At 38.6% G+C, this 18,343-nt stretch overlaps 2 protein-coding genes across 3 annotated transcripts; one reads left to right on the top strand and one right to left on the bottom strand.

The window, feature by feature from the left end:
* Positions 1-32: 32 nt before the first annotated feature.
* cib2 (calcium and integrin binding family member 2) lies at positions 33-9,899 on the top strand. Of its 2 annotated transcripts, XM_085167792.1 has the most exons (6): positions 33-987; positions 2,261-2,295; positions 3,996-4,107; positions 6,150-6,297; positions 6,375-6,570; positions 8,471-9,899. In XM_085167792.1, the coding sequence occupies exons 1-6, from the start codon at positions 937-939 to the stop codon at positions 8,490-8,492; spliced, it is 564 nt and encodes a 187-aa protein (XP_085023918.1). In that variant the 5' UTR covers positions 33-936; the 3' UTR covers positions 8,493-9,899. The 2 variants fall into 2 exon arrangements, with proteins under 2 accessions (XP_085023918.1, XP_085023917.1); XM_085167791.1 differs by having other exon boundaries at positions 33-2,295.
* An 897-nt stretch (positions 9,900-10,796) lies between these two features.
* Positions 10,797-18,227, bottom strand: LOC146515492 (uncharacterized). Its single transcript, XM_085167778.1, has 8 exons — positions 15,611-18,227; positions 15,366-15,508; positions 14,784-14,950; positions 14,160-14,249; positions 13,618-13,783; positions 13,378-13,533; positions 12,579-13,268; positions 10,797-12,487 (listed from the first exon to the last, which is right to left on the bottom strand). Exons 1-8 carry the CDS (start codon positions 15,663-15,665, stop codon positions 12,440-12,442), a joined length of 1,515 nt encoding a protein of 504 aa, XP_085023904.1. The 5' UTR covers positions 15,666-18,227; the 3' UTR covers positions 10,797-12,439.
* Positions 18,228-18,343: the final 116 nt, after the last annotated feature.

Here is an 18,343-nt window from a genome sequence, read left to right as displayed (position 1 = left end):
CTCTTACGTGCAACAGGTTCTCGGGTCAATTAAAAGTTGTCGTCTTGCTACTGTGCCGTCGATAATAACTATGCTGGGGTTTCTGCAATTGTGGTATGCTACTACTATATAGTATATAGCATAATAGTTATGCATTGTACCAAATGGTAATTAGCAGCGGAGCCAAAAAAACAAGTTTTTCTCCTCGTAATTACTATACATATAAATATAATATTGGGCTTGTACTGTATTAAATCCGAGGTGGACATATTGTAATATTAAATATCATTGGCATAGCCTCCTGTAAGATAACTTTTATCGTTGTATTTACTGTGCATACTGCAGGTTAACAATGTATATGTTTTTTTTAAAAACGAGCAAAAAAGTGCCCAAATTTTACAATTTAGCAATAGCGGACTGGTTGCAATATTAAAGCACAGATATCAGTGATATCATCAATAGCCTGTTCGCAATATTGTGTAAGATAGAAGAAGAAAAAAGATGTTCAATTAGTGTGTAATTAAGTGGCCCCAATGAGGTTACATCATTCCTGTTGCTAGCAGTTTCTAGTTCACAAGTAGGCCTTTTTATTTATTCATGTCTTAGCTCCGGTCCCATTGGTTTGTCTGGACTCCGGTGGACACCATCTGGGTACTTAAGGAGGGGAAACAGATCACTTTGCACTCCTTGGGGTTAGCAGACAACATCCACTGGCTCCGACTTAAACGAAAATATTTATTACTAAGATATATTCTTGACGCACTTCATCTACTTTTGCAGTCGTGGAGGACATCGTCTGGAAGGACACCAATACCCTTTGATAGGAGTTTGCAACGATATAAATTCATCTTGTGCGGAGACTTTGTCTCTGCGGACCTTCTAAATGCCTTTCATTGAGAAAGGGCTTCGGACATTCAGTGCTGTGAATGTGTACAAGCAACAAATTACTTGATCAAGATGGGTAATAAACAAACGATATTTACCGACGAGCAGCTTGATGCTTATCAGGTAAGCTTGTGTCCATACCTGTGTTTGGAATCTGGATGTCAAGCAATTCATTTAAGTGAATAATGTTTTAATGTCTTAATTATGTGCAGCCAATTAAACACATTACTGGAAAACTTTGAAGGCTAAGTGAAGTAAAAATCTCGGTAAAATTAAACATGTTTTTTTTTTTTGTGATTATTGCACTTCTGTTGTTAGACTAACACAAATCATCATTTTATTTATCTTTTTATTTTCTCACATATTGAAAAAAGGGAAAGTCACTTTATAAATATTGATTATTAACATCTAGGGTGTTTCGTTGGTCCTATAGTTCCCCCATCAATTTAATTTATGACAGACAAAAAACAATTTCCTACTATAGTGTCGTCAGCTATGGCCACATTTTTATTTAAATACTGATAAGCAGATAGCAAAAGGTCTTGATTTCATTCCAAACTGGAGGATATCATGTAAACCGATCATCTAAGAAGATCTGACCTTTTGTTCCCTGTAACAAAAATCCAGGTTTTCCCAGGGAGAAAGACATCCTCATATGCACAGGTTTATCATGTGATTCGCTATGGGCTTAATAATTGATGCCAAAGCCAGCGATGATGTGCCGTGAAACTCTACTCTCAGGACACAGTTTCTCAAGAGCTTCTCTGGTTACTTCAACTACTCCTAGAGTACCGTTTCTGTTTGTCTAACATTTGTTATCTCTAGAGTATCACTTGAATTTATATCTTTCTTCGGCTCAAATAGATCATTGGATACTGCATCAGCTTGCTTCATTCAACGGGGAATCTAGAACCCAACAGCTATAACTTAACAAGCATGACTGTAAGTGTCAGCACGTTGTTATCTCGTGTTATGGAGCCTAGCAGGTAAGGTTGACTTTAGTAGGTGTATCGGTGAAAGCAAAAGGTGCAGTCCCTTGAGCTCATCTGACTGCACTCTGCTTCTAACACCCAGGGGAGTAGCTCAGACAGAATTCATACAAAAGACAACTGTAAACTGAGGTGCCCCCGGTAGAGCCGTTGGATAATGCGTGTGCCAGCACATGCATGTCAGACAACAGCAGATTATGTTCTCATGTACTTAAACGCATCATCGTTTAGGAGAAACCAGACACCCCGCTCAGTGTTTTACAGTAATGATTCTTCACAGATGTGTCATTGTGAGCATTTTATGCAAATTTCGATTGCACCTTAAAGGATTTGTCATCATGTGCAGTGCTATAAAACCTTCAATTCAAAGTATTTGTTTTTCACATGCTGTTTTTCTCTCATTGCAGGATTGCACATTTTTTACTCGGAAAGAAATTCTGCGGTAAGAGTTTGATGAGGTTTTTTTTTTTAAAATCGCTCGCAGATATATGTTGCACTGTCATTCATTTAAACCACATAAATTCACCACTTACACCGACCATAAGAAGATGCAAATATGTTGTTATAAGCCTTTCTTTTATTTTCCTGGGGTATTTCTGTGGCTTTCGGACTGCGTGTGCTTTAAATGGGTCAGGATTTGGCAATTAATACTGTATGTTAAGTTCTTTCATCCATTCTTTCATTACATCGCTTTGTATAAAATAGATCACCACACTACAGCTAGCATACATGACCAACATTACCTTGGTATTCCTGGAGTTGGTTGGGCTGTTTGCTTCTGATTTGCTGATTTACAGTAAATCAAAAGCTGAGTTTTGGCCTAGAGACACCAGTAACTTATCAAGTGGCATGCATGCATATATTTGTGTGTGCCGTTGTGTTGTTTTATGTCATAAAATTGTTTCCAACTATGAGTTTGAGTGTTAATGGTAACTTATGTGCGGTGACGTATGACCCCAATTATATATGTATATTTGTTAACATTATAAGCTTTCACTATATTGTAAGTTTTCACTTCCTTTCGTTGCAATATTTTGGTTTGAATCATAGTAACAGACCTAGAACAAGATTCAGAGACTTGCTGAAATACATGCAGCTTGACAGCTGAGCAGCTAGAACAGACATACAATGGATATACAGATGTTTCACTCAGTAAACATAATGTGGATTATGATTCATTTCATATACAAAATGCATATAAATCTGCATAGTGTAGTACAGTGCTGCTATTTATAGTGTAATGGCTCCATTCCCATGTTTGTTAGTGACGATCTAGAAGGTTCTGTCCGGTAGCTGTAGCTGTAGTATGTTAGGTAAACCTTTTGAAATTCATGTTGACCTTTTGACTGCCGTATCGTTTTCAGAGCCATTCAAAAAGAGTGTCACATTTCTACTTAAACATTAAAAAATCTAAATCAAATAAATATAATTCCATCTAGTGATAACACTCGTTGTCACGACTCACTGGACAGCTTAATTTCTCTCCTGTTGTCGCTTATCCACTTGATGACAGGCACAAATGACTCGCTTTTTTCGTTAACGGAAGTGAGCACTTACTGTACCTTTGCATTTCACTCTCTTTTGGCTGTGGTTTGTTCTAGATGTTAGATTAGATTTTTTCTTTTCTTTTTTCTTTTTTAGCAAGACATTTTTTACTAATTTGCATTTATTTTTACAACAAAATAAACAAAATAAGGCATTTGAGAATTCTTTGTGTACTTGGTCCTCCTCATTGACAACAATTTGACCTAGGCTAGTAGTGCTGGATACTAAAAAGAGTTCATAATAGGGTACTAAAAAACACTTGTGCTGTGTGTGTGCAAGTGTGCTCTGACACTTGACATTGCACAAAAGTATTCAGAAAACAAAATGCAATTTGGAAAAGAAGATATATTGTTCATTTTTATTAGAGGAAGTATGTGACATATATGAAAAAACTGTTAAATTTAAGCAGGTTTACTTGTTTCAGTAAACCTCACTTGTTCCTAGCAGTCTACCAATGAAACTCGGTCACTTTGACAGGTTTATCTAGTTTAATTGTAGTAAGTTTGTTCTCAAAGACTAGCATCCCTGTTGATGAATATCTCAGATATGCCCTGAAAGTATTGACTTAAAAGTCAAAGGTCTATTTTCTTTTCCTAGGCTGCATGGCAGATACCATGAGCTGGCTCCACATCTTGTACCAATGGACTACACCAATGAACCTGATTGTAAAGTCCCATTAGCCTTAATAGTCAACATGCCAGAATTAAAGGTAAACCCCCCACCGCTGTTTTAAAGCTCTGTTTTGTCAATGTGAGCAGTATGCTTGTGTGTGTAGAACTGATTGTTAACACCGCACATCTGGCTGTACTCCACTACATTGTGTGAACTTTTGTAAGTTTATGTGCCGTGAATTGCTCTGACTGATTCTAAAAGTAAATCAAAAATAATCTCGGCATGATTGGCCCTTGTCTGTAAAACTGTCACAATAAGGCTGGGTTATAAGGATAGCAGAAAAAAGATGGAGAAGACTAAAGACACAATTGGTCCTCTACAACTTCATGACCATAAATTTGTCATCCTATATTATATATTTCTATTTAGCTGATTATTTATTGACCTCAAACTTTACCCTGGGCAATAACACTTTCTTATTTGGACTCACTGAACTACAAACTCTGATTTAATAGCATTGTCTTGAATATCGTGAATATGCACTACCAGTCAAAAGTTTTAGAACACCACCATTTTCCAGTTTTTTATTGAAATTTATGCAGTGTAATGTTTCATTGCACTCTGAAATGAAAGCACCAGAATGTATTCTAAACTTTTGCCACCTTTGGCAGATATAACAGCTGAACACACTCGTGCCGTTCTTTCTACAATAGAAGTCAAATATTCTTCAGAAAGTTCTTCCCCATATCTGTTGCAGATGTTCCCATAAACGTGTGGCACTTGTGGGTTGCTTTGCTTTCACTGTTCTGTCCGGTTCATCACAAACCAGCTCAATGGGATTTAAGTCTTTGGACTGTGCTGGCCACTCCATGTTTTTAAGCTTACCTTGTTCTTTTTCCTTATGTAGTTCTGGCATAGCCCAGACTTATGTTTTCGGTCATTATCTTGCTGTAGGTTGAAACCTTGACCAACTAGGCGCATACCAGAAGGTATTCCATGGCGCTGCAGAATGCTGTGGTAGTCGTATTGGTTCAGGGTACATCTCACTCTGTACAAGTCACTGACCCTGGATCCAGCAAAACAGCCCCAGACCATCGCACTTCCTCCTCCATATTTGACAGTTGATTACTCAGAGCACATTACTCCGGTTGTGGCCTCCCTGCACTGGCTTCCAATTGGATTCACTTTAAAGTCCTTTTATTGGTTTTTAAATCCTTTACTGATCTGGCACCTGCATATTTGTCTGATTTGCTGAAGCCCTATGTCCCCACTCGTTTGCTCCAGTCAGCTGAGGAGCTGTTGCTCTCAGTCCCCAAATCACGGCTGAAACTGAGAGGAGACCGAGCGTTCTTTATTGTGGCTCCAAAGCTTTGGAATAATGTTCCTCTTCACATTAGGCAATGGACATCAAATTTTGATTCATCACTCCATAATGGCTGTGTTTCATTGGCCCAGGCAAGCCTCTTTCTCTTATACTGACGTCTTAGCAATGGCTTTCATGTTGCAACTCGTCCTGTCAAACCTGCAAGCCGAAGTCTTCTCTTCACAGTTGAAACTGAGGCTTGCTTACTACGACCACTTAAAAATGTTGTCGTGTGAGCCACCTATCACGGAAGCTGTTGTCCTCTGATTTAGTTGTGGGTTTGGGTCTGCCGGACCTCTTCCTGTCAGATTTTGCTCCAGTTTCTCAGTGCCTTTTGATGGTGGAGAAAACTCTACTTACTGACACCTTGACTTTCTTTGCAATTTCTCTGTAGAACGACCTACATTTTTAAGTGTCATCAACCCTCTTTTATAGGTAATTGCCTTTTTTCTCATCATTTTTGTTAACCCATTTTGTGTTCCCTTAAAAAGGACTTTTTGTATAATTCTGAAACATACATTATTTTTCATTATTTTACCTCTGGCTGTTCACCACTTGCCTTTGTACCATTTCAAGCTATTCATTGGACTTGAACAACCTGAATTGCAATAAATAACTGGAAAAATTGGGGCGCTCTAAAGCTTTAGAAAATCGTTTTCTTATTAAAATGTCTTATGTTTGCCATGGCAAATGTGTAGGGCTTTTTTGATGAGCGATTTTTATGTTTAGATGTAAACAAAATTCTGCAGTTAAACACAATCATGTTTTCTCTCCAGGAAAATCCATTCCGCAACAGGATCGTGGAGTCATTCTCAGAGGACGGGATGGGAAATCTTAGCTTCAATGAGTTTGTGGACATGTTTTCAGTCCTGAGTGAAATGGCTCCTAGAGAACTCAAGGCCATATATGCCTTTAAAATATACGGTAACATTTCAAAGCATCTATACGTTATAGAACTTCATTAATTAAAATGTTCTAATTCTAACTTCTGTTGCTGATAGATTTCAATGTGGATAATTACCTGTGCAAAGAGGACCTGGAAAAGACTCTGAATAAGTTGACAAAGGAGGAGCTGACTCCTGAAGAAGTTGAGCTGGTGTGTGAGAAAACCATTGAGGAGTCAGATTTGGACGGAGACCACAAACTTTCTTTTGCTGACTTTGAAAATATGATATCCAGGGCCCCGGATTTTTTAAGGTAAATAAATTCATGTTATTGCAACAACATTTTAGGATTATGATAAATGAAAAACAGAATTGGACTCTGGATTCCTCCCACAGTCCAAAGACATGTTTGTTAGGTTAAAATAAAACAACTGGGTGGCATGTCATTACTTAAACCATGTCATGCAGACATGTCGTAAAAAGAAGAAGGCCTGGATTTCAATCAAAATTGAGGTAATTATAATTGGCCCTAGAAATCTCACAAACATTGTGCCTAATCAGGTACTTATTCTGGATGGCATTACTTTGGCCTCAAGTAACACTGTGAAGACTATTGGAGCCATTGTTTGACCAGGATTGTCATGATCTGCTGGCGCAGACTGCGCTTTGAACAGAGGACTGAACTGCAGACGTTTATAGACAGGACTGGGCTTAACAAAAAGTGAGCCGTTAATTTAGGCTGGGTGAAAATCAAACAAAAACGCAAAACAAAAGGCAAAATGAGACTCAGACTAACAACAACCTAAACTGTGAAGTGCATGGAGCATGGAGCAAGGAGGGAGATGAACTTGCGTTCCGGCAAGGGACAACAGGGAACTGACACAATGAATACACAGGTGATTAGAGAGCGGAGACAGCAAGGAAACATAGCTGAAACAAATAAGACACAGAAACAAGAAGCAAAACTAAACACAAGCACATGAGACAAGGGGCATCAAAATAAGACAGGAAACTTATTAAGGCGCAGGCTAAGCTACACAACTTGACGTGGGAAAACAATAGCACACACAGCAGACATACATGAAAGAGCTGAAAGACAGAGCGAGCCAGGGAGCTAGAGATGAGAGAGAGAGACAAAGAGAGAGAGAGACCGAGCGACGGAGGCAGAGAGGAACAGAGCGAAAACAAACATGACAGAGAGAGAAAATAAACAGAGACATAACCCGGGGAAACGGATAAATAAACACAGGACAAGAGGGATGAGACGAAGACTAAAGGAACAGACAAGAAACCAAAAATACAAATAAACCTTAGAGGCAATAAAGGAACTAAACTCAAAACTAAACTGTACAAAACTTGAACTTAAAACAATCTTCATCATGCAAAAGAAAGAATCATGAATCCAAAATAAACTCAAAACGCTGGGTCAAAAACAGGACCAGGAAAAGGATATGACTGCTTTCTTTTATTTGTGCAGTATCTCCAAAATTAGAACTATCCCTTTACAGAGAAATGATGAAAAAACAGTTCATGTATTCATTACTGCTGTAATTTAATCATGCTGCTCTAAAACCTCTGTAAAAAGCCTTCAGTTTATCCAAATTCTGCAGCAAATGTAGAAACAGGAACAAGAACCAGAGAGATCACATTTATGCCATATTGGCTTCTCTTCACTGGCTCTTTGTTAAATACAGAATTGAATTTGAAATCCTTCTCGCTCCTAAACAGTTTTGAATAATCGGGCTCTATCATACCCCTCCCCAGCTGATCACAGCAGATTGCTGCCCCTTACTGAGCCTTATTCTGCTGGAGCTTTCTTCCCATTAAAAGGGAGTTTTTCCTTTCCACTGTCACCAAGTGCACGGTCACAGGAAATTGTTTGAATGTCGGGGCTTTCTCCAGAATACTTTATGGTCTTTATCTTATTTGTTGTTGTGATTTGCTGCTAAAATAACTAAACCTGAATTGAATCGAATCTTATGTATATGCTTAAACTTATTTTGTGTATTTTACATTGTGTTTAATTATGTGTCTATTAATGTCTATGTCACCACTGTTGATTAAACTGTTATCTTGTCTGTCTTGGCCAGGACACTCTCGCAAATGACATTTTAAAAAAGAAGAATCTTATTTCTCAGGTTGAGTAAAGGATAAAAATGTTTCATGCACAGTAATTGTTACTTTTCTAATAATCAACTTTATTATTTTTTCAGTACCTTTCATATAAGAATCTGAGAGGGTTGGATGGACAGTTTCTAAGTTGGCTGGACCTCAAGACTTTACCTGAGCCATGTCCTGATCACAGCACAGTAGTTGTCTGTCACTCTCCATCGTTCCTCTCTGACCTTTACTGCAGTCGGAACTTGAGAAGATGGATTCTGATGATAGCAAATTTTCTAAACCCTGTAATTGTTTTGAAACCATGAAAAGGCAGCATATCAAATGTTTGAATTTGATGCTAAAAACAAGAAGAAGGGCTAAAAAAAATGAAAAGCTGACTAAGACAAAAATAATAATAATAATCACAGCTACCAAGTATCATAGTTAAATAGTAATGTGACCGGGTATAATGAAAAAGAGCAACTCGGAGAAATGCATTAGCTATTAATTGTACTACATAATCTAATCAAAAGTTCAGAGAAGATGTTGTCTTCTCAAAGAGATGTCTCTCTATGCAAGAGCAAAACTAAAAACCGATACTGAACGGCACACTGTATTAAAACCAGACATATATCAGCAGTGAATATCATTGCTTGGTCTCAGGAACACTTTCAAAACCATTATCATTGAAACTACATTGCACATGATTCCCTGTGAAGTCTTTCTGCAGTGGCACCTCCAGAGACATCCAGTATTTATAGAGCTACAGATAAAACTTGAAGCACAGCAGCAGGATTAAGGGATATTTTATAGCTATGCAATAAATTAAGTATTTATGTTGTTATTGTGGTCGTACTTTGCTTAAATATAATGACAGTCATGTTGTACTGTTCTCCAGTTAGATGAAGGGCTTTGTCATCCAAACTCTTTCATCATCTGCCATTTACACAAGATGTCAGTTACTGCCATGTTTTGGATATGTATTTTATAGGACTTCATGTAATGTCTTGTATTTGTCTTCCTTTGAATAAATGTTGTTTTCCAGTGTGCTCTGACTTAATGCACTTGTAATTTACTCATAACAACATATGAAGATGTGTGCACATTAAAAATTAGGAAGCATGTGCTTCAGCTTAGCCTCTCATGTGAGCTATAATACATTTTTAGGGAGGATGTGATTAAGACAGAGCTGCCTCGCGTTCACCAGCCTGTGAACATCCTGCACATTCGGCTAATTTCAGCAGAAAGCTGGAGGAAATGGTTTTGGCTATGTTGGTTGATGATTAACATGTGGTGGTTTCTTGGCTGGAGGATACAGATTTGCATCAGTTACACATGGTGTATTGTGTTTTAGATTTCATGTTTAGCTCAGTAGTTCTTATGAGTCATACTGCAGAATTGGTTGATAGGTATAGCCATACGTGCAGACCTTCACAGTCTCTAAGGAGATTGGGTCGGCTGAGGCTTAATCTGATTTTTCTTTATTTTTGGCAAGTGCAATGATTGCAAAATGGTCTTGACAAGTTGAAAGACAGAAAAGTCACACGCAGAGATACCGTTTGATGTTGTGTGTTTTGTGGAAAGCATTTTGGTATTGGTAACACAAACTGTAAAGTGTTGTGAGCTCCTATGCCACCACAGGACCAGAGAACAGGCAGAAAAGGTTGTGCATGGTGCATCTGAGCAAACTCCATGTTTACGTGCAACACCTCATCTGGATAAAACACAAGTGCAGCAGTAAATGGAATGAATTCTCCTCAACTGTACTCTGAAAAATGAAGAGAGGGGATACTGAGGGCCTTATTTTAACTGACAGTTAAAATCTGTTCAGTTGTTGCGTTCAGTTTAATAAGCAATCACCAGAGCAGCTAGTTAATTCTTCAGTGCATTATCTGAAGATTCATTTATGAGGACAGCATCAAATATTCAGGGCAGTAGAGTGCTGATTGCAGAGCTTCATTAATGACGGGTGTCACAGGGAACATCTGTTAGTTATGATCTCGGCAGAGCCACTTTCTGCTGCAGTGTGATTATGATGCTGTAAAACAGCCATTACTTTAAGCAACTGTTTCTGAGGGTGAGAGCGGCCCAACAGGGTGTGAAACCCACGCTGGTTTCGCTGCTTGAGAGCTCAATTTGATCTGATTTAAGCTCTCTCGTTTTGCTTCGACAGCATAGCAGTGAAGATTTCTCGCTTTTCTTTAAAAATGAAATAACTTGTGAACAATTTCAAACACTTCACTTGAGCCAAATATACATTCAAAAGTGTACATAAACCATAACAAATAATCAGTGACAGCGTTAAGTGAGTGAGCTGTGTGTTTGTTTCGAATATTCTTTATGGCAACTGAGAAAACTTTATCGAGATAAAGACACTAATGGCATGTGGGTGAAAGCTCTCACACTAATAGGTAGACCTTAAATGCAATTTACATTTATTATACGATCAACAATAAACCTTCAAGCTTCAACAATTTCACGAATTTTACACACAATAACAATTTGTTTACACTGTGCTGTTAGTAACAGTGTAATATGCAATGCCTGTCAAACACATCAGTTACCCTTAAGTGTTTCTTAATGCTACATAGAGTAGTTATTTATATAATTGTAAGAATGTACTGCTTAATCGCTGTTAACCTTACACATTTTGTTATGTCAGTGTGCTTTCAGATGTGCAGAAATACAGTCAGGCAGTTATGACTCTTGTCTTTGATAAGTTTTTAAAATCATTACCCCATGTTTTCCAGTGACGCTTTATCATGTAGATCTCAATTGTGAAACAGAAGGCGACAGAAATGCCACAAAGTTAATGATCTGCCGAGCTGAATGTTTGATTATCAAGAGCTTTAGCATACCCTAGTCTGCACTGCCTGACTTAAACCAGGAACTGCTTATTTCCTAACATCTGTCACACTGTCCTACATGAAATGACACAGTAGCTCTACTTTTCTCCTCCTTTTTTTTTCTTTTTACTGCTTCAGAGGATAACCATGAAAGATATACACTAAGTATTCCCTTTATTGTACTTTTACTGGCCCCAGTAAAAGTATAATTAACAAAGTAAAAGCAAATGATAGAAGATAATAAACCTTTAACCCACTTCCCCGTTGGTGTCACAAACAGACGTTTGAAAACTGTATGCAAATAAAGTTTCCTGTGAATGTGCAAAACTGACGGAAGCAGCATGTAACATTTTTAAAGATCAACTGTAAACACGGTGCCATGAGATGAATTTCCACATATGGTAATTTTCTGTGACAACATGATTTAGTGTTTTCAGGGAATGCTCTTTGAGTGAGCGATGGAAAAACCATAATCAGAGTGCATTACATGGCCAGGGCACGCAAAAGGTGGTAGCATTTTCATAGCGGTGATAATAGTTGTACGTTGTTGTATCCTGATTTATTTTTATTTATTATTTGCATCTCGAGCTCCACATGTGGAAATGCTGTCATCGCTCCACACCAGCTCTAAACATCCCCATTTCTTCACAGTTATCCTCTTCTCCGTTACCTACAGCCCGTAGACACATCTGCATACATATATGTATCTACAGGATACATGTTGACAGGAAAGTGTAGCATATACGTCCAGGTTTGTGTGCACTGATGAGAAGTAGATGAAAACAGTTCTCCTCAACATAAGCTGCAGTTCAAGGTGAATCACATGCTGTGGACTGAACAGCAGGTTTTTCCCCCTTTACAGTCATACTTTCATTGGGGCCCCTGAAACCTGCGTAGGGCACTGCTGTACATTTTCCCCACCCTAATGATCACCCCGAAAGTAATTATTTAGTAATATTCTAATAACAGTAATGGCAGAGCCTCTTATACAGTAGATTGCTTTTAATATGACATACACGTAACACAGTTTTTACCACATGTAAAAACCTGTTCGTGGAAAGGAAACTACACACGTATCGTTATATTTTTAAATAAATACGTTAAAAAAAACCATACATAAATTCTCATTAAATCGTTAATACATGACAGTGGTTTTCCAGAGTGTATTATATACTAGTAGTGTGAAATCATCAAAACAAGTAAACGTTTTCCTCAGTACGCTGTAAAGTAGCCTCTTTACCATTTCTTCTTGTTCTCAGGGAAGAGCCACTTCCATTTGTCGTTCTGTAAGAGGTAAATAAATTCATTATAATACAAGTATGACACACAAAAGAATTGTTTCTTTTAATTAAAGTGCTTTGAAAACATTACAAACCTTAAATCCCCAGGACGAGTTGGTCTGTTTGCGTCTCATGTCCTCCAGAGGCTCGTAAGTGTTGCTGCTGGCTTTAGGGTTGATTGGTTCCTTGTGGCCGCGAATCGGCTCATATGTGAAGTCAGCGGGGGCTTCGCCAGGGACCTCGGCATACACAGAATCTGTGCGCTCCTCTGGTATTGACAATCTAGTGTCAAAGGACGTAGTGTGTGGGCTCCCGGGCCTGCCAGCCAGGTGATAAACTGCATTATCACTCAAGTAGTCGAGGCTGTGGCTGCTGCTTGGTCTGCTGCCCAAATCTGTCCTCTCTGACTGGGAGCTGCTGCCGTTCCCTTGTCTGATTGGCCTGGGGGAAAGTCTCGGAGGGGTGTCTGGAGGTGCGTTCAGTCTGTAAGACTGCTCCCCGTCAGAACTGCTGTCCAGGAGTGGCAGAGACCTGCTTTTGCTGTCTAGGATGCTGAGCTCCGAGTAAACGGACTCTGGACGTGACGGAGGACTACATCTGCCATTGATTTGATCCTTGGAAGTCGAACTCAAATTAGGTCTGGGTAAACTGTCCTGATGCACGTGTTGGTCTCTGGGTGTAACCCTTGGCGACTGCTTCCTGAGCTGGGCGTACAAAACCCCCTCATGCTCGTTGATGGTGGCACTATCGAGGTGCCTGCTCCTTCGAGGCAACGGCGGACCCTCCTGTTTTACAAAACAAGTTTCTAAAAGTCAGTGAGGTGAAATAAACAATGGAACTATTTTCAGCACATTAGTTTGGACAGCAGCTCTATAATTTATTGACTGTATTCACCTCGTGCGCCCTGTTGCCCTTGGGTGGCCGTTTAGGCTGCTCATCTAAACTCGAGTTTATCTGTTTTCGTTGCCTGTTCTTCACAGCGCTGACAGCGGCAACAGGTTTTTCTTTGGGGCTAATCTGGATAACATCATATAGGTCTTCATCCAGGGCCTGAAAGAACAAAACATCACTTGGACCTCTATCTTTCACCTTTGGCATTTAAAGAAAGAACTCAAAAGAAGAGTTTTGTCTCACCTCAAAACACGAATTTGTCAGGTACTCTCCATATGGTTCAATGGGGCTTGTTTTGTAGTAATCTACCAGACTGGGCACTGTGTCGTGTACCTCGGTGTCTCCATAGACTACAAACTGCCCCATTTCATTCTGGTTTATCACAAAGTGTCGACAACGATCCCTGCCTCTGCAACAACAACAACAACAAAAAAGTTTGTTAAGCATTGACACATTTTATAGTTGGAGCAAACTAAAATAACATATATTCACACGACTTTCTGACTTTTGAAACATGAATATCCTCCAATAAAATAAGCCACCAAACAAAAGCTTAGAAGTGGGGTTAGAGAATAGATAGATTTGATGGATTTGACACACATTATCTTTAAGACACTTTATATATATATATATATATATATATATATATATATATATATATATATATATATATATATATATATATAAAAGTCATAATTTCTGGAAACAAAGCAGTTTACCTTCAGCAGCAAAACAACACTACACAACTCCTACTTTAGTGTACTTTAGACTAAACCACCACTCACCTATAGGACAGGATGTACCCGATGGCCTTTTCACTAAGACGTATCAGAAAACAGCCGAGCTCCCTTTCTTTAAGAATTTCTTCAGCATCCCTGTAGACAGACCAACAACAGCTTTAAAATCCTAACTTTAAAAGGTGTTTCAAAGACATTTGGAGAACATTTACAGGAACAGCCTGGTAGATTATGGGCATAGCGAGGTGGATTGTGTGCTGCACCGTGGAAATTCTATTTCGTTACAGTCCCTTTCCATAAACTTGCCACTGCCAATCACGTAAGTGTGCACTGAATGTGGGTGTGTGCTGGAGGAAAGGCCGGTAGGTGCCAGTGGGTGTGTTACAAAGTGGACACTTTCCATCAGAGGAAAGGTTTATTTTTATTTTTATTTTTTTTGATAAATTTTCACAATATGACCAAAAATAAAAATAAATACATGAAAAAAAAAAGCCTTGTGTCTTTTTACATTACTACATTATATATTTTAAATTATATGTAAAGAATTTTTTTTTAATGTGGCTTTAGCAGCTTAGAGGATATGATTTGGTTTTAGAAAAAAAAAAACTGGGTGTAAAAAATGATTATTTCTCAGTTTGCTATTTCCATTTTTTTCCTTTTATGAATCCTTACCGTCTTGTGATGAAGCCCAGGAACCAAGCTGGAAGGAGTCCGTTGCTGACCATGAGTGGCACTTGAGTCTCTATGAACCACTTTGATGTCAGCTCCCTGAGTCTGACTTCAGTCCCATCTGCGTTTGGATCCCCTGTTGTGTCCCTTTGCTCCATCCTCGTCCGATCCTGATTAAAAACACACCGTCATCCGCTGAAGACAACCAGCATTTATTCCCCAATGTTTGCTGTGTGGCAGCATTTTAACAGTCTAATTTGCTTATTTTCCAGGAGGCGTCAACCACAGCCTGAAAGCAGCTCAATGTTCTCCTAGCTTTAAATGAAAGTCATTGGCTGCTGGAAAAGTACGGTTACACCTGTCTGTGTAAAGCGAGCTTCTAGTTTAGTACACAGCATTTATTTGCTGTTACATGATATCTGATGTTTTAGAGAAAAAATATTCAAAATCCACAATGTTCTTGTTTTACTCAAATAATACTTTGAGGTTTTATAATGTATCTCTAAGTCAAACATCACATAAAAGCAAGTTAGTCACTAAAACAGTCAGCGACTAGTTCGAATAAGAGTTGTAAGCAGTTCTTACCTTGAAGCAAAATTTTAAATAGGTCCTAATGCAGGGAGATTTTGTCTGTTTTTGATCCTTTGGTCTCGAATGTGAAACGCGGCACACCTTTTCAATTCTGGGATACTGTTGTCTGTAAAGTAAACAGCAATTCCTTTCAATCCCTGGAAAGAAAAGATCAGAAAATTAATTTAATTCTGAATAATTTAATTATAAAGTTCATACAATATTCCTATAAAGTATTTAACAATGGCGAGAGTACATACCTTTCCTTGAGATTGTCACTGTGTGGTTTGAACCCGGTGTCATTTCAGCAAACATTAAAATACTTCTCTTAACTTCTGAACCGTCTCTAATCTCCAACTGAAAGTGTCTTGAGGGAGTATGACACTACATGGGAGATATAGACAGATGACATTTACAATTACACATATTTTTCCACTGGTCTGGAAAGTAGAGGTACATGGCAACGGGCAAGGCGCAGTTCAAACAGTTCATTTGCATCAAAAAGACAGCTGAAGGCTGCTGAACAATGTGAGAGCTTCCTGAAGAGAAACGGAAAGTAAGCTTTACAGAAACTGTGGTTTGTGTGCACACGAGTGCATTGGTTTGCAAGAGGAGATGTTTAACCCACGGAGTGTCTGATTACCAGAGTAATGGGAGATAAGTTGCGTCAGCAGTTGATCTTTTGTGTTTTCTGATCTGGGTTTGAAGTAAGTTCAGATCACTGTTGCTAAAGCTGGACCAAATATGTGTAGGAATGGAAATGTTTGGAAAGACTGTGTATGTTTGAATGGATTTGGAGGGTAGAGGGCGGGGCAATAAACAAAGCCCCAGTAATATGAGGTATTTCCAAGCTTGTTTTTCAGGTTCACATACAGTAAATACCTGCTAACTCATTCCCCCCATTGGTTGGGACAGGCGTCATGAATCGCCTCCAGCAGTTTTTGCTCTGTGGGGAGCAGTAGGAACTCCCACTGGGGGAGATGCAGTAACGAGAACGAGTCTGTGTCATAGCGAGCAGGATGAGATGGGATTTCACAACTGGATTTTAACATCACTTACAATTTGGAAACATGTTTCCTGTTTATACACAACAGATCAAACACTTGGGTATTGTGTACAGCAATTTCATTTAGTGTAATTTAATTTAATTTAGATGGATGATCGCAGAGCCAATAACTGAACTGTTATGTTCCACAAATGAGTAAGAGCTGCTGTACAGTACCACGGCCTAGAATTTCAACACTCTCTTAAGGCGGCTCTTGTTGTTCTTTGTGAGTCATTGTGTGCTCCTCTGTGGGAGTAGTAAGGTTTGGGGTTAAATGTTATCACCGGTCCAATGAATCCAATGAACATTACATTCGACCGATCGCGCTGTGTGCTGCGCGTAAAAGGATCGGCAGAAATTTATTTTATCTGCAGCACATATAAAAAAAGGTGCCAGACAGGAGGATGTCTAGGCTGATATTTTTTTTAGCCTAACACATGTGGGTGTGGGTCTTATAAAAGGTCACAAGTCAGTTTAACAAATGCAAAATGTCATTGCAACGGAAGCACATCACCTTTGTTTACAGTGTCCTTTGAAACCTCAGGGCAAAACATGGATCCTAACATCACAAAGAGACTAATACTTCTAATTGTAAGAAAACTAGCAGGTTACTGTTATTACAGTATTACAGTATTGCATTTTGCTTTTTTAAGATGCAGTTTTATCTTTGACATCTCAAGTGGGGAAACATCAGGTGTATTTCCCAGCACAAGACAAATCATCCACTGTTTACCCACAGCACTGGGGCAAAACTAAATCATATTCACATCTGCAACCATTAGTCACCAAAACATCCTGAACATGTGAAACTTCTGCCAGCTCTGAATCCAGGAGACAAATTTCCTGTAATCACTTCAATATCTCCTCTTTCGCACTCTAGTTAAACGAGCTATGGATTCGACTTAGTCACATATATGCTGTAGGTTTTATGAAAAGTGGAAAGGTAAGTCATTTCAGGTGGTGATATTTTATTGGAACATTTCTTTACTTCTTTTTGACTTATCACTTAAATTGTAAATAATGCCACTATTTATGTATTTATTTTCATCCATTATTAGAACAGATTGAGAAAAGTGACAGTGAGATAGAAGAAAGTTAAAGTAGGCTCACTGTGGTTACATGCACTTTAGCACTAACCCAACACCCTGACACACTTTATGGCATCTGTGGCTTTATACTTACTGCTTATTTTGGAGGTGAACAAAAAATCAACAAAGTATGGCGAGGGTTGTTTGTATCTCCAAAATTTTCATTTTTAATGCTCTTCAGCTCAAAATCTGTGCATTTCTAACATTAGATAACTCTAAACACCTCTCTTAGCCTTAATAGGGCTTTGACTGTCATGTAAGCATGGAAATGCTAAAAACTGGAGGAAGATATATTGATATTATTTGTCATCTTTTTAACCGTCAGCTAGGCAATACAGCCGGCTACTCTGAGGTGACAAAAAGCTCCCAGTGGTTTGGATTTCCAGTAGATCTCTGACCTGCTCACTGTTTATAACTCAGTCACCTGTCAGTCCTTCAGGTGGAGATCTGGTAAATGTTTGTCATTGTCCTAAGGCATTGTAAAACCTACTTAGATTTATGTTTTTATCTCACGTTTTAGCACACTGAATCTATGTATAATGAAATGTGCTATCTTAATAAAATTACCTGAGCTATTTATTAAGTTTTTTAAAATTTACAGCTGTATCCTGACATATTCAGTATCTGTTCGAGGTTATAGATACAAATTGTGAAACACACACCGCCATAAACAGTACAAAGCAGTTGAAATTAGCATAACAAGAACAAGAATTACAAGATCGGCTGCGTGTGACACGGGCGTGGGTGTGGGCACCGCAGATCATTTTGTGCCGAGGGCAGATAACAGAACACATTTTTATTTCTCTTTCCTATGTAGGCCTCATATCTTTTCTTCTATCTTTTGATTACAGTTTTTTTCC

Source organism: Neolamprologus multifasciatus, chromosome 7 (assembly GCF_963576455.1).
Source record: "Neolamprologus multifasciatus chromosome 7, fNeoMul1.2, whole genome shotgun sequence".
Taxonomy (NCBI): domain Eukaryota; kingdom Metazoa; phylum Chordata; class Actinopteri; order Cichliformes; family Cichlidae; genus Neolamprologus; species Neolamprologus multifasciatus.
Note: the sequence above shows the minus strand (reverse complement) of the source record. Positions and strands in the feature narration are given on the sequence as shown.

What these genes read in the sequence shown, in the direction of transcription:
- cib2 (XM_085167791.1), top strand. Translation starts at nt 2,120, where the DNA reads ATGATTCTTCACAGATGTGTCATTGTGAGCATTTTATGCAAATTTCGA. An exon ending in ACTCGGAAAGAAATTCTGCG is followed by an intron (nt 2,296 to 3,995) that starts GTAAGAGTTTGA and finishes TTCTTTTCCTAG; the next exon opens with GCTGCATGGCAGATACCATG. An exon ending in TCAACATGCCAGAATTAAAG is followed by an intron (nt 4,108 to 6,149) that starts GTAAACCCCCCA and finishes TTTTCTCTCCAG; the next exon opens with GAAAATCCATTCCGCAACAG.
- LOC146515492 (XM_085167778.1), bottom strand. Translation starts at nt 15,665, where the DNA reads ATGTTTGCTGAAATGACACCGGGTTCAAACCACACAGTGACAATCTCA. An exon ending in CTGGGCTTCATCACAAGACG is followed by an intron (nt 14,250 to 14,783) that starts GTAAGGATTCAT and finishes GTCTGTCTACAG; the next exon opens with GGATGCTGAAGAAATTCTTA. An exon ending in ACTCGTCCTGGGGATTTAAG is followed by an intron (nt 12,488 to 12,578) that starts GTTTGTAATGTT and finishes TACCTCTTACAG; the next exon opens with AACGACAAATGGAAGTGGCT.